The sequence below is a fragment of the Paroedura picta genome, chromosome 16 (assembly GCF_049243985.1).
Source record: "Paroedura picta isolate Pp20150507F chromosome 16, Ppicta_v3.0, whole genome shotgun sequence".
NCBI lineage: Eukaryota > Metazoa > Chordata > Lepidosauria > Squamata > Gekkonidae > Paroedura > Paroedura picta.
In genome coordinates, this window is record NC_135384.1 from 1,427,894 (window position 1) to 1,442,171 (window position 14,278).

General features: G+C 59.5%; 1 protein-coding gene across 4 annotated transcripts in view; it reads left to right on the top strand.

Moving 5' to 3' along the window:
* EFNB3 (ephrin B3) overlaps positions 1-14,022 on the top strand; it is a 40,507-nt gene extending 26,485 nt beyond the window's left edge. For 3 of the 4 annotated variants that reach the window (XM_077314061.1, XM_077314063.1, XM_077314062.1), the window contains exons 2-5: positions 4,147-4,439; positions 9,019-9,111; positions 10,301-10,405; positions 11,890-14,022. In XM_077314061.1, coding sequence (XP_077170176.1) covers positions 4,147-4,439; positions 9,019-9,111; positions 10,301-10,405; positions 11,890-12,296 — 898 coding nt within the window. In that variant the 3' untranslated portion in view covers positions 12,297-14,022. The remainder of the gene's footprint in view (positions 1-4,146; positions 4,440-9,018; positions 9,112-10,300; positions 10,406-11,889) is intronic. The other variant, XM_077314064.1, reaches the window with a different exon arrangement.
* The last annotated feature ends 256 nt before the right edge of the window (positions 14,023-14,278 follow it).

A 14,278-nucleotide genomic window follows, 5' to 3' on the forward strand; every position in this document is an offset into this window, starting at 1 on the left:
ACAGCCCTCCCCCCCAAAGCTGCTCGCAGGACTCTGCCCGCATGGCCTTTCCCGAAGTTTACATGAGCGGCAGCACAGTTCTTCGTACCGATCTTGGCGCCCAGCTGTGAGATAAGGTTAACTTGACTTTGGCTTCGGCATAAACATCAGCATCCTGTCTGCGAGCCTCCTTCTATGGGCTTGCCGAAAAACTACATTCCAAAAGTCCCGCGCGGCTCTCTTAGGCACCGAGGGGCAGGAACAAGGCAAGCCAATCCGTACGACTGCAGCCGGTTTCCGATACCTGTGTGATCAGGCGGAAGCGTGCAGCCATTGCCTTTATCGCCATGCCGTCAGGGAGATTTCACACCCCGAAGGGTCCCACATCCTAAATGCCCCAAGGCTGGGCAGAAGACAGTTGGGGCCCAGGGGCACAAGCTCATGCCGTGAATAAAAGTTAGCTGGTGTTCAAGGGGCCCCAGGACTTGATGCCCCAGCCAGAAGGAAGCCATGACTGACGGGATCCACAGCTGCCCAGCCATCCTTGGGGTCCCCCTCCTCCTGCCCCTCTCTTGGTTAAGGTCATCCATCTGGGCTGTCAAGGCGGCATCACCCCAAATCTGCCCATCATACATGCCACGTTTGGGTTCTGCTGCCCAAGCCCCTGGATAGGGCGGGGTCTCCTCGGATTCCTCTCGCTGCAGCACAGAGAATCTGGGAGGAAACTGTGGGGTTTTTTTTGGGGGGGTGTTTACAAATCCTCCCATTTTATCCAACCAGGGATACAAGCCAGGTCAGTTGTCCTGTTGAGAATTTGATCCTGGCGGATGGATGATTTAACCGACCTGGAATGCAGCAAGGAGCACCTTTGAGCCCCATCGTGGCCGATCCATTGGGGCAGCAAGGACAGGGAGATGCAGATGGGTCACTGCCTTGGCCTGGAGCAGCAGAGCAAACCGTGAAGGCCAGCGGCGTTTGATACTGGGGAGAAACTTTAGTGTGCATGGGAAGGGATGCCAGTCATGTGAAGGGTCTCCCCCTTATCTGGCTTGCCTGGTCCGCCTTCTGCTGCCCGAGATGTCCCCGATAGCTGCCTCCCCCCATCCCTAAGTGTCCAGCATCTGAGCATGGATAACTCAACAACCCCCCTGCCTCCACCCCGCCCCCAAATAACTGGCCCTTTCCCTCCCCCCCTCCAGCTATTATCTCCTTTGGCAGCTGATCTGTCCCAGGGGGCCAGGCCAGGCGGCTTCGGGGTCAGATGTCAACAGGTTTGAATACTGGCTGGAATCCTTTGTCAGCTCTCTGGTCCTGCTCACACGGGGAGGGGCAGGCCAAGGGCCGTGTGGGGCTGCGAGGGGTGGGGCAGGAGCTCCATTCCACTCGTTTTTTTGAAGGGCAGAGGTGGAAAAATGGAGGTTCAGGCTAAGTGGAATTAACTTGTGCAAACCTGCAAGGGGGTTCGCGTTGTTGTTTGATTCCCTTTGAATCCAGGCGGTTCAGGGCCAGGGGCTCCGTAGAGCTCTTGTGGGGCTGTATGGTGCCCCTGGACTTGCATCTGACTGTTCTGCGTGGCCGAGCACGGCTGCCCTCCGAAATGGTCGCTTGAGTCGGCTACCTTTGAATGGGGGACTTTTGCAGGTTTGTTTGAAATGGTTTCATAGCATCTTTCCCCATCTCAGAGCTGGAGGACAGGGCAGGCCGGGCATTTTAAATAAGAGGCAAGGAGCAAGAGAAGGATTCTGCTGAGTGCTGAGGAGGGTTTGGAGGAGGGATTGCTGCTCGCCTTGCGTAAACTCAGCTCTGTTTGGCAAACAGGACTTGCAGGTTTGTCGTCCCCCCTCCGCCCTGAAACCTGCAAAACTTGTTTGACTGAAGAGGAAAAAATAAACGTGGTGCAAACTGTTGAAAGGAAAGCAAGTCACTTTCATCCTCATTCACAAAAACTGGTAGAGACCAGGCCCTGGGGCCTGATTGGGCTATCAGTGGCCTCTAGCCATGTGACTAAAGGGAACCTCCACATTCAGAGGCAGTCAACCTCTGAATCCCAGTGCCAGGAGGGGACATTAGGGGAAGACTTCAGCCTCTGGGCCCTGTGGCTGGCCCTCCAGAGGAGCCAGTTGGCCATTGTGTGAGACCAGATGCTGGACTAGATGGACCCTCCCTGGTCTTCTCAGGTTGTTATTCTCATGTTCTGGTTCTTAGACAACCAGCATGCTGTATTGGTTAAGAGTGTTGGACTCTAATCTGGAGGAACCATGTTTGATTCCCCACTTATCTCCATGCAGCCAGCTGGGTGACCTTGGGCCAGTCACAGTCCTGATAGTACTGTTCTCACAGAGCAGTTCCCATAGAGATTTCCCAGCCCCACCTACCTCACAGGTTGTCTACTGTGGGAAGAGGAAGGGAAGGGGATTGTAAGCCGCTTTGAGTCTCCTTCTGGTAGTGAAAGGTCGGGTATAGAAAAACCAGCTCTTCTTTTTGTCAGGGGAAGGTTTCAGCCTCTCTGCCCTGTGGTTGGCCCTCCGAGGGAACTGGCTGGACCCTCCCTGGCCTGACCCAGCAGGGCTCTTCTGAGCAAAGAAGGGACCCACTGCATCCGGCCCCAGGGTCTCTATTTGAGCCATCGGCTGTCTCCATCCCATGCGAAATACTTATGGGGAGCCTGAGCAGTCAGTAGGGGAGGGAAAGGGCCTTTGGCCTTGATGGCTGTCAGATGTAATTTTGGAGGAATGGGACGGGGTCTGTCTCCCCCTGAGTCTGCCTTCCGGTGTGCTTGACAGCAAGCGTGTGATGGAATAAATCGGCAACCCGCGCCCCGCAATTTGCTGTCTTCAGGAGGTGCATTTCCCCAGATCTTAACTGAGCCTCCAAACCTGCTGGAATGACAGGTTCCTCTTTGAAGCGCATCCGTCACAGACATGTTGCATCTGATTCCCTCCTGGGCTCAAGACAACTTCCGTGGGGAGTCCTGGGAAATCTCCTGGCCGGGCACTGGCCAGGTGCAGAATTGCTGAGGTTTTGCAAGGCGGCCTTGCTTCTGGAGCCCTGCTTCTGGGTCCCAGTGCATGGGCAAAGTGTCTTTTTTCTGACTGCTGAGTGCGTCTAGCGGAGTCCCTGCAAGAATTCACGTCCAGGCAAGCTTGGGCTTTGGGAGGAGTAGATACAGAAGATACAGAGTTCAGCGGGATCTGAACATGCTGGGAACTGGGCAAGTGAGAACAAGATGCAATTCAGGAAGGAGAAGCTCAGAGTCCTCCATCTGGGTCACAGAAATGAGAAGCAGGCGGACTGGATGGGAGATCCACTTCTGGATAGCGATGTGTGTGAACGAGAGCTTTGGGTACTTGTGGACTGTAAGCCAAGTAGGAGCAGACAGTCGGATGCGGCAGGAAGGAAGGCAAATGCAGTCTGGGAAAATCCCATCGAAAACACAACATGTCCCACTGTATACCACACTGGTCAGACCCCTCCTGGAGTCCTGTGGGCAGCTCTGGGGGCCTCACTTCAAACAGGGGGTGGACAGAATGGAGAGGGGGCAGAGGAGAGTGACACGGATGACCAGGGCCTGGGGACCAAGCCCTAGGAGGAAAGGCTGAGGGACTTGGGAAGGTTCATCTGGAGGAGAGGAGGTGGAGAGGGGACAGGGTGGCTCTCTTGAAATAGGTGGTGGCCACTTGGAGGAGGGCAGGGAGAGATTCCTGTTGGCACCAGAGGAGAGCTTAAACTACATGTAGAATAGTTCCTGCTAGATACTGGGGAGGGGGGGGGATCACCATCTGAGTAGTTCAGCAGTGGAATTGACTGCCTAAGGAGGTGGTCTTTAAACAAATCCTTATCCTGGATGCCGCTTAGGCTGATCCTACATTGAGCTGGGGGGCTGGACTAGATGGCCTGTAGGCCCAGTCCAACTCTGTGACCCTATCCTTTGGCCGCTTGCGGTGAGCCCCCTTCCTCCTACCGTGGCTTCCTGTGGGGCAGCAGACTCCCCTGCCCCTGCAAGCGCGCGACCAACTTCTGCGAGAGAGGCCGGGATTCGAACGTGAGCCTGCCCCCCTGCCCGCTCTGCCGCTTGCCAGAACCTGCCTGCAGTGTGGGGCTCCGCCCGGCCCCCTCCCCGCCCCCACTCCCCCTGCTTGGCTGACTTGCCGCCTTGTGCCCCTGCAGGTTCCAGAACGAGGGGGGCTACGTCCTGTACCCCCAGATTGGCGACCGCCTGGACCTCATCTGCCCGCGCTCGGTCCCCCTGGGGCCCTTCTCCACGGAGGACTATGAATACTACAAGCTCTACCTGGTCCAGACGGAGCAGGCTGAACGCTGCGAGATCCTGCGGACCCCCAACCTGCTGCTGACCTGCGACCGGCCTGAGCAGGACATGCGCTTCACCATCAAGTTCCAGGAGTACAGCCCCAACCTCTGGGGCCATGAGTTCAAGACCAACCTGGACTATTACATCATCAGTAAGTGCCCACGGGGACCTTTCTCCTGGCCGCACAGGCAGCAGAGAGCAGACCCGGTCCTGTGGGGGCCTGGGCAGGGAGAGGGAGAGGGAGAGGGAGATGCTGGGCTCCCTTCCCCTCCCCACCACTCTGCTCCCTGTTCCTCCCCCCCCCCCCCGCCCTCCCCCGCTGCCCTGTGTGCCCCTCCCCAACTTCCTGGTCGTGTGCCCTTCCTTGCTGTCTCAGGCTCTTCCACCACCTGCTTATGCAGCTGCAAGGGCCAAATGTGCCCACTTTTCCCAGTGATGCTGACAGCAGGAGGGCAGGGAGGCGGGTGGCTCAGGTGAGGGGAGTCACCCCAGGCCCTGGCTGGGGCTGTCAGTGGCTGCCCCAACTTGTGTGGCTGGCCATGCCCCCAGCATCAAGCGGGCCCCGGGCTCGAGTGATGAGGAAAGGCAAATCTGGCGGAGTGGGAAGTCTTCAGAAGGACACAGCTGAGAGAAGCCGGGGGGGGGGGGAGGCCTTGCCCAAGGCCCCCTCCCAGAAACAACCAGGGTTAAAATGGCACCGGCAGGAAGGAGCGACTGCCGCATTCGAGGGGAGAGAGGAGGTGGCGATTGGCCCGTTTTCCCCCTGGGGGTGAGGGTGGCATTCGGCATGGCTGACGCTTTCCTTTCGAGGCAGGTGAGGGGGGCCGAGTCTTCTCCCCCCCCCCCGCGTATCCCACAGCATCCCTGTCGCATCGGCTCCGGATGCCTGGGGTGGCCCTTCAGCCATCGCCATGGGAACAGTCTCCCGGCAAACCTGCGCGAGGAGCCAGCAACTGGGCTGTACCACGGCAACCATGTCGTGGTAACCAGCCAGCCTTTCCCCTGTGCCCGCATCCTGTTCTCTCTCCACTGGGTAGGGAGGGGGGAGTGAGGGGACCCCCCCTTTCCCTCCATCCTCCCAGAAAACTCCCAACGCAACCTTTGTTCAGCGGCAACGTATCCCCCCAAGTTTGGCTCCCCGCCTGGTGAGGGACCCGCTGGGAGAAAGACCACGGTGTGCGGGGCCAGGGTCTAGGGGGATTTGGGTGCAGCAGCGGATAGCGAGGAGCCGTCTCTGATTTCCTCTCCCCCCACCCCAGCCCCGAACAATTGCATACACACACACACACACACAATATCTCCTCTTTCTGTCTTTCTTCCGTCTTCAGTTCTCCCAGCTTTGTAGCCCGCTCTGCGCCTTCGGCAAGGAGACACTGTTGAAAGAGACGGGCTCTTTGCCCGCCCTGCGTGCCCCCCCCCGCCCTGCTTCCCCACCACTGCCTCTCCAGTGGGGTAGCAGGATGCAGTTCTGGGGGGGGGGAAGAATGGGGAAGACGGGGAATGTGGAAAGGCATTTTTAAAAATCCAAGGAGAGGCAATTCAAGGTCACAGATCCTTCTGCTGGGCCTGGCGGTCCACTGGTTTGCTGGGCGGCCCCCCTCCCTGACACCCCTCGGAAGCCGGCTGATGGAAGCGCCCCCGGAGGAGAATCGGCATGGGGGGGGGGCTCAGGGATGGCGAAGGCGCGTTGACCCAGTTTCCTTTTTCAGACGACTTTCTGCCCAGCCATGCATGAGGGGAGTGAGGGAGACAGCCTGGTGGGAGGAGGGAGGGGGCCGGGGAGGGGCTGTGAGGCGCGATGCCCCCCCCCCCGTGGACAGGAAGTGATGGAAGAGGAAATGACAAGCTGGGGCATCGTGGCCTCGCGAGCGACCGAGTGAGGAGCAGAGCCCTCCCAAGCGGCTCCTCCAGATAAGGGCTGGGGGCCTTGGGGGCCTGGGGGGAGCCAAGCGGGTGCTGCACCTCTGAGCCACACCCCTCCCCCAACACCTCAAGCGGCTTTATGCCGAATCGGCTCTCCGGGTGTGCAGGCCGAGGTCTTTCCCAGCATCGGTTACCTGGTCCAGGGATTGGACCGGGGACCGTTCTGCATTCTGCCGGAGGCCCCTTCCGGCTCTATGATTCCACGAGTCTGTGACCTTCTGCCTGCCAAGGAGATGCAACCCTGTGAGAAGCTCATGGAGCGGAAGACGGGCTCAAGGTCACCCAGCAGAACAGGGATTCGAACTTGGGTCTTTCTCCCCTGACCCTCTAACCACTAGGCCCCACCGACACCTCTAGCTCTGTCAAAGGAACGCTGGCGCCTTTTTAAAGCATCTCCCTGGACCCCCAGGGGAGGATGTCAGGAGGACGGTATTCATTTGTTTGTGTCGAGGAGGGTCCCGAATGTCACTTTGACCCTATCGGCATCAAAAGCCCACCCTCTTGTTCCGTCCGGCCTCTGCTGCTTCTGCAGCCGCAGGGGGACCTCGGTCAGGGTCCAAAGGGCCTCTGGAGGGTTGGGAAAGGCGGCTGCCCCACGAGACAGGTTTGGGGGCAGAGGTTTGGCCAACGTGAAGGGCAAGGCGGAGGGAGGCTGACGGACCCGTCTGAGGAAGGGGGTCTGGCAGGGAAGTTTGCTGCACCCGAGACAAATGGGGGCTCCGCTGTCTGACGAAGGGAGCTGTGATGCCCCGAAGTTTATACCCCCAAAATCTTGTTGGTTTCAGAGGCGCTCCTGGACTCCCATCATGCGGAGATGGTCGCTTCAAGGCCAAGGGACGCTGTAGGGTGCCGGAATCCGTAGGCCGGCCTCGGCCCAGGGGGCTGTGGAGGGGAAGTGGAAGCCAGGGTGCTTGTGAGCACCCACAGGAGGTGAAGAGCATCCCAGCAGAGGAGGAGGGGCCGTGGCTCGGGGGCAGAGCATCTGCTTGCCGTGCAGGGGGTCCCGGGTTCAGTTCCCGGCATCTCCAGGGTGAGGCGCTAGTCTTTGTCCTGAGGACCTAGAGAGCCCCTGCCGGTCGGTCAGAGCCACCTGTGGCCCTGCTGCTTTGTGGGTCCACACAGGTATAAACAGGGCGACTTCCAGACCTGCCCGAGCCCTGGATCCTCTCGCTTCCTGACCAGGGAAGAGGGACTCCGAGGCAGTGGGCACTCTCCGGGTGGGGGCAGCAGCAGAACCAGGGGCTCCGTCCCTGAGCCGCGTCCCCATCCTGCGGAGGCCCTGGTGCATCCTGTCAATGGCCCTGAAAGGCGTCCCCCCCGCCCCCCCGGCTGGCAGTGTTCTTTTGTGAGGACTCAGCCAAGCACATCTAAAACAAAACGACGGCCCCGTCTTCCCAGTGCCTCTGGCAGCTGCCAGGGAGAGAGTCCTGTCGGCACGCAATTCTCCCTTCTCCCCACATCCAGCCCAGCTCTTCCTGCAGAACTGGAGGGAGAGCCCACCGGGTCTGCAGGGCCGCTGAGGCTGTTTTGAGTGGATCCAGAGTGGATCCTGTCCTGGGGGTGTCTGGAGAGGGGTGGGAGAGGCCCATGGCCAGGGGGAGGGGGGAGCGTGGACCAAGGGTGCAAAGGAAGACCAGACCCACACGAAGAGAACTTCAGTCCTATGACCCGCACCGTGCTTAAACCTAGCCGCACCAGTGGATATTTGGCCCTGCCCTCACAAGGGCCGTCTGGGTGACTCGTGATTTAAAACAGACACGATCAAGATCACACTTGAAAACCAATAAAACCCACCCGCCGCACACAAACGCCTTTCAAACCATTTTTTAGGAGTGAAAAGACATAAATCATAAAAACAGGGACAGAAGCGTAAGTTAGGAAGGAGGGGGGGGCTCTTTCTGTGATTGACGCTTGTGATTCTTTTGGGGAGCCCCTTGGGGTGGATCCCCGCAGTCAGAACAAGCCACGGCAGGCCCTGGACTTCTCTCCCCCGCCGCACCTGGCTCGGTTCACGGCACACGGACGAGGCCGCAGTCGTCTCATTCTGAGTCAGATGCTTGATCGTCTCGCTCGGAAGGGCGTGGAAGAGCCCCTGGCGGCCTGGCGCTTGCCAGGAGGGCCACTGGGTGGTGCTGAGCTTGGCATCTTCAGCCCTGGCAGGGAAGTTCATCTGTGGCCTCCTCTGTGATCCACCCCAGAGAGGCACAGCCTGGGCCCCTGTTTGGGTAGGACGGCCATCCCGGCTCCTTCTCCCCACTAGCTATGGGTAGCCTGTCCCGAAGAGAAGCAAAGTCACCGCCTGCCTGGGCTTTGTGCCTGGTGCCTCTGGAGTGGGCATAGGAGACTGATGGTTGCTTTGGTCTTCTGTGCATTTTCATCTCCCCCTTCCTCCGAGGCATTTGGGGCAGCTTCTTCTCCATTTTATTCTTCCCACAACGGCCCCTGCTCGATAGATCTCCCCCTGCTAGTTCAACGCCCAAAGCTCTGCCCCACACCATTAGGAAACATCAGTGGCGATGATCCAGGTTTATGTCACACCTGAAGTCTCCCTGGAACAGCTTTTTTGGACCTTCTGGCAGTGGAGGAACCCCTGAAATATTTTGGGGGCTTCAGGGACCCCCGGTAGTGGTGCCGTGCCCCTTCAGAGCCGTGGGGGTGGAAGTCAGATGCGGGGGACGGCCGATCCATCGACGGCGCGTTTACCTCTTCCCTTGCGGGGTCTTCCGGCTCCCCCGTCCCCTGTCGAAGGCCAGCGGGGCCTGTGCCCAGCGCGAAGCCGTGGCTGACCTGTCCCTTCTCTCCCGCAGCGACGTCTGACGGCACCAAGGAGGGCCTCGAGAACACGAAGGGGGGAGCCTGCCTGTCCCAAGGGATGAAAGTGGTCCTGAAAGTCGGCCAGCGTAAGTTGCCCGGGGGCTGAAGATGGGGGGGGGGGTCTGAAGTGGGAGGCTTCGTGCATGGGAGTGGGGAGGGGCTGGGGGAAGAGGCGCCTGAATCTTGGGGCTCCTGGGGCAGGAATGAGGTCCACTCGTCGAGAGCAGATCGTTCTGGGAGCCGGGACTCTTGGGTTCCCTGGAAAGAGAGAGGAGCCAGGGGGACTAAAGAGGTCACGGGGGCCGTTGGCAGCTCTGGGGGGTCACGGGGCAGTCCCTCCATGTGTATGCCAGTCAGGCCTTCTGCCCGCCTTCAGAATCCTCTGGATTTGGGGGCTTGCACTGGCAAGGCCTGGTACCTCCTGGGGCTTACTCAGACCAACTCCTTACTGCCAGGGAAGCAGGGAGGGCGGGAGCAAAGGGGAGTGGATTCACACAGCTCCGGTCTCCTTTTCTCCCTGCTGGGGGAGTCATCCCACCCAGGGTGCCAAGACCCCCTCAGGCGCACCTGCAATCTCACCCTCCCTGCCCCTCCCTCGGATCAGGCACGCCTGGCTCAGAACAAGCCATGGGCTGGATGCCTCTGGGACATGGGAGTCCTCGCTGTGAAGGTCACAGGGCTGCTCCTTCCTCCGCGCTCCTTGCAGGGCTGTTGTGAGAGCAAACTAGAGCAGGAATGGATTTGCTGCGTGGGGGGGGGGCATCTGCTAGACCGAGCTTCTCCCGAAATTTTTATCAGCCATTTCAGTTTTTTTCCAATTATTAGATTTGAAATTTTCCCAAGTCAGAAGATGGGTTTTTAAATTTGAAAGCATTTCGCCCCGTTCCATAATTTGGGAACTCTTTTTCGGCTCAATAATAAAACCACTGAAAGGAGTATTTTCGGCTGACCTGAGCTCTGGGGGCTGGCTGGGAAAGAAAAGGAGGAGCTCCTTGTGTAATCCCGTGCTCTGGCAGATGCGGAATTCTGTGGGACTCAAAAGGCAGCTTTTTGAAATGGGAGCTTGACCTACTAGCCTAGTTTGCATTTCTCCAGGTTCCCAGGACCGACATGCCCACACCCTGGGTGCCCGAGCAGGGGGGGGGAGGTGGTGCTCTGGGAGGGAGGGACGGCAGGCTGCCTCGCCGACCCCCCAGCCCCCCTTGGGAGCGCCCTGCCTCAGCTGCTGGCTCTGCCTTTGCCCACCCCCCTCTCTCTCTCTGCCCTTGACCCCAGATCCCAACACGGGCTCGAAATCCCAGAAGTCAGTTCCAGACACACCCGCTGAGAAGGAGCGAGGGTCGTCAGGTGCCGCTGAGCCCAGCAAGGAGATGAACCCAGGTATGCCCAGAGACCGGCAGGGACGCCCTCCTTGCCTGGACCGGCCCCCGAGCCAAGTGACCTGCCGCCTTGCCCCTTCCTCAACACCAGGGCCCAAAGAAATTCCGTTTCCCGGCGGTGTTTTCCACCTTTCCCAAAGAATGTCCCAATGAGCATGTCAGGAAAATTGGCTCTGAAGGAATATCTACCCGTCAGCACCTTAGAGGCCAAGCAGGGTTTCAGGGTATGAGTGCTGGTGAGACCCAGGAAAGCCCACCCTGGGGGGCTGCGGGCATCCCATTTCCCAGGGACCCCCAGGGTCCAGGCTCCCCCTGGCCGCTCTTTCCCTGCTCTCGGGGGACCCAGGGGTCCCGGCCCTGAGCCCGCTGGCTCCACCTCGGAGGCGCAGAGGGGCTGTCGGCCGGGCGGGAGAGGGCAGGGCGAGGGCTGCTTCCTCTGGGCCCAGGCGTGGGAGGGGGGTGGCTTTGGGGGCCCGGCTGCAGGGGAGCCTCCTGCTCTCCCGCCTCTCTTCCGTGGCAGGGAGCGGCCAGGGAGCCGAGCGTGGGTTCGGATTGAGCTTTATTGATGCTGATGGCTGAAGTGAACCCTGCAGAGCCGGGCCAGGGGAGGGATCGGGGAGGCAATTAGCTCCATTAACCAGAGACGACAGACACTAACGAGCCCCTTTGCCCGCCAAGTGGGGCTGCTTGGACATGCCTGCTCTTGCCAAGGCTGCGGAAATTTCTCTCTGAGAGCGCGGCAGCTGTGCGGGGGGGACGGGGGGGGGGACCGGTAAGCAGCCCAATCCTCCCTCAGATGGATGGCCGTTCTTTCGGGGCTCCTGTTCTGCAGGGCGAGCGGGGATCCTATGGCTTCCGGCCTCCCCTTCTTCCCTGCCCCCCAAATCTGGTCCGTGGGGAATCAAACGCCAGCATCTCCAGCAAGTCTTTTCTTGCGCTCCCACATGGCCCACAGGGAGTGGCTTGGGAAACATAATTTATGGGGAAATAGCTCTTCTCTGTCCTATATTTAGTGGCATGGATTGCACCTGGGTTCAGCCTAGCCTGCTCCCACGCTGATATGTGGGGGCAGGGCGGGGGCCCCGGACCTTCCTGAGCCCGGGGGCACCTTTGGAATCCTGGCACGATGTGATAGACGTAGCCACAAAATGGCCACCACAAAATGGCTTCTGCAGGAGGCGGAGCCAGCTGCAAAATGGCAGCCGCAGCAAACCTCCAGTCTGCCAGGGAAGAGCTTTGTGCCATGCTGGCATCTGCTGCCAAGGCAACCGAATACCCGGTGGCCAGTCAGAAGCCTTGGTAGGCAAAAGCGCCCCAGGAGAAGTGTTGAGGGCCCCATGGGGTAGAGGCTCCATTGTGCAGCTGGGAGCCAGCCGTGCAGTCAGAAAAGCAAGCGTGTAACGGGACGAGTCAGGCGGAGGGCCTGGCCTCTGCCCTCCCGGGAGGTCTCCACTAAGCCTCCTTTTCTTCCCTGCCCCCTCACAGGACCCCCAACGGGAAACACCACGGGCAAAGTGGGGGGCGAGAACGGGCCCCTGCCCCAGTCCAACGTGCCCATCATCGCCGGGGCCGCCGGGGGAGCCGCCTTCGTCCTGCTGGTGGCGGCCGCCGTGACGGGGGCCCTGTGCTACCGCCGGCGCCAGGCCAAGCACAGCGAGTCGCACCACCCGCCCCTCTCGCTCAGCACCCTGACCAGCCCCAAGCGGGGGGTCGGGGCCGGCGGGGGCAACAACAACGGCTCGGAGCCCAGCGACATCATCATCCCGCTCAGGACTTCAGACAGCGCCTTCTGCCCCCACTACGAGAAGGTGAGCGGGGACTACGGCCACCCCGTCTACATCGTCCAGGAGATGCCGCCGCAGAGCCCCGCCAACATCTACTACAAAGTATGAGAGGGAGGGGCGGCTGGACACCCTCCGACGCCAAGGTGGAGAGGGGAGAACTCAGCTTGGCCGGGGTGGACGGGACGAGCCACCCCCCCCGTCCCTCCCCCCCAGCCCCGGACGCTCGACAGCGGGGTCAGTGCCTGAGTCGTCCTCCAGCCGTCGGGGGGGTTACTGGGAAGCGGATCCTTTTCTCCTGGGGATCTTCCCCTTCCGACGATGGACTCTGGGCTGGCTGGGATTGACAGAACGTGGGATACAGCTGGCCTCCTCCCAGTCCGGTCTCACCCCGCTTCCCCCGTTCTCTTTCTGCCCACAAAAGGGTTGAGCCCCCCTCCCCAGTCCTGATCCCCCCGTGGAATGAGGCGTGGACAAGGTGAACAGGGCCCCGCAATACCTGTTTTCTGGCTTCAAGCCGCCCAGCGGAAGGTGCCTGTTGTTGGGGGAGCCACACTCCCCGTCAACCCAGAAGGGCCACAATGAATTTGGGAAGAATCCTTCCCACCCATTTACTCAGTCAGTCAATTCCATGCAGAAATTCGAATTTATTTTCTTGACATTCGTTTTTTAAAAAAGAAAACATGCCTCAGACAATGCTGTGGGGGGTGGGGAGAGAGATTTTAGGGAGGAAGACCCTAGCTAGGGTGGGAAAGGTTGCGTTTGCGGAAGCTCTGCTGATCTGATTCCATGATTGCCTTAAAAAAAATCGGTTGAGGTTTACCTTTCCCCCTCCCACCCCGCCACTAAAGTGCCCCTCACGATGGAAATTTCCAAGGTGCCGTTTTTTGAAATTTAGGAATTGATTTTGGAAATGGTGCGTGACTTTCAAGTGGCGGAAAGTTTGGCTCCGCTCCTCTTCTTGGTGGCTCGGTCAGGTGGGCATGCCGTCCTCTCTCCTCCGGTACACCCCTCGGACGACGGGGGCAGGAGGGACTGGCCTCTCCCCACTGCGGGTCCCTCAGCAAAGGGGCTCAAGAGGCCCGTCGTCGTCCCCTCCCAACAGGTGCCCAAACGTGGCCTCTAACATTGACTAGAGACCCCACCCGCCCGCCCGCAGCTGACGTGGTGCATCTCTTGTGCCCCCCCTGCACTCCAAACCTTGAGCCCATTGTGGTTGGTCCTCCGGTGCTCTTTTGGGGGCACAGAGGTTGACGTGGATACGAGAGGAAGGGGGCCCTCTCCCTACCCGTGTTTGGATCGGGGAGACTCGACCGACAAGCACAATCTGGGATTTGATATTGGAAGAGGATGGCCTATTTATCTGCCGGTGGCCATTTTGGAAGCATCTCCTTGTTTATTCGGTCGGCAGAAGAATCCGGAACAAAATGGCCGCCTTGCCCCTGTCGATCCGTGGCAAGAACGCGGCAGGGGCTTCCCCGATCAGCCCCGGCTTCTGCCGTCCGGCCCAGGGAGGACGTGGCGGTGACTGAACGGCTCCCGCACGGGCGCATCCGGTGGATTTCCTGAAGCTGAGTTATCGTGTGTGAAGTTTGTGAATCGCGACAGAGGCAGGACTTGGTGCCTAAGACTGGCTCCGTGGTTGAGCAATTCCTGCTTTGGGCAGGAAACAAAAGAAAACAACACAAAAAAAAAAAAAAGAGAAAAAATGTGGTCTTTTTCAGCTTTAACAGAGTTTTGTTCGATCTTTTTTTTTTTTTTTTTGATGGAAGAGTTTCTTAGCTTTGTCGGTGGAATTTTACTGTTGAATCATGTTGATTATAGAAGTTCTTGTGCAGCTTGGTTTGGACTCTGCTTATTTCCGGGCTGTGGAGCAGACGGCCAGCTGGGCCCTGAGGTTGAGCAGAGGCCTGAGGCTCCACAAGGTCAAAGGCCACCGTCCGTTGGTGCTTCTTGGCCCAGGGAGGGGGTGACCAGGAGAGCAGGGCCTCTTTCTGGGCTGGAGGTGGGGGAAAAATGGGGAGTTTGGGAGAGAACCGATGGTGGGTAGGGTGGGCAATCTGCTCCTTCTCTAGCATGCCGAGAGGGGCACC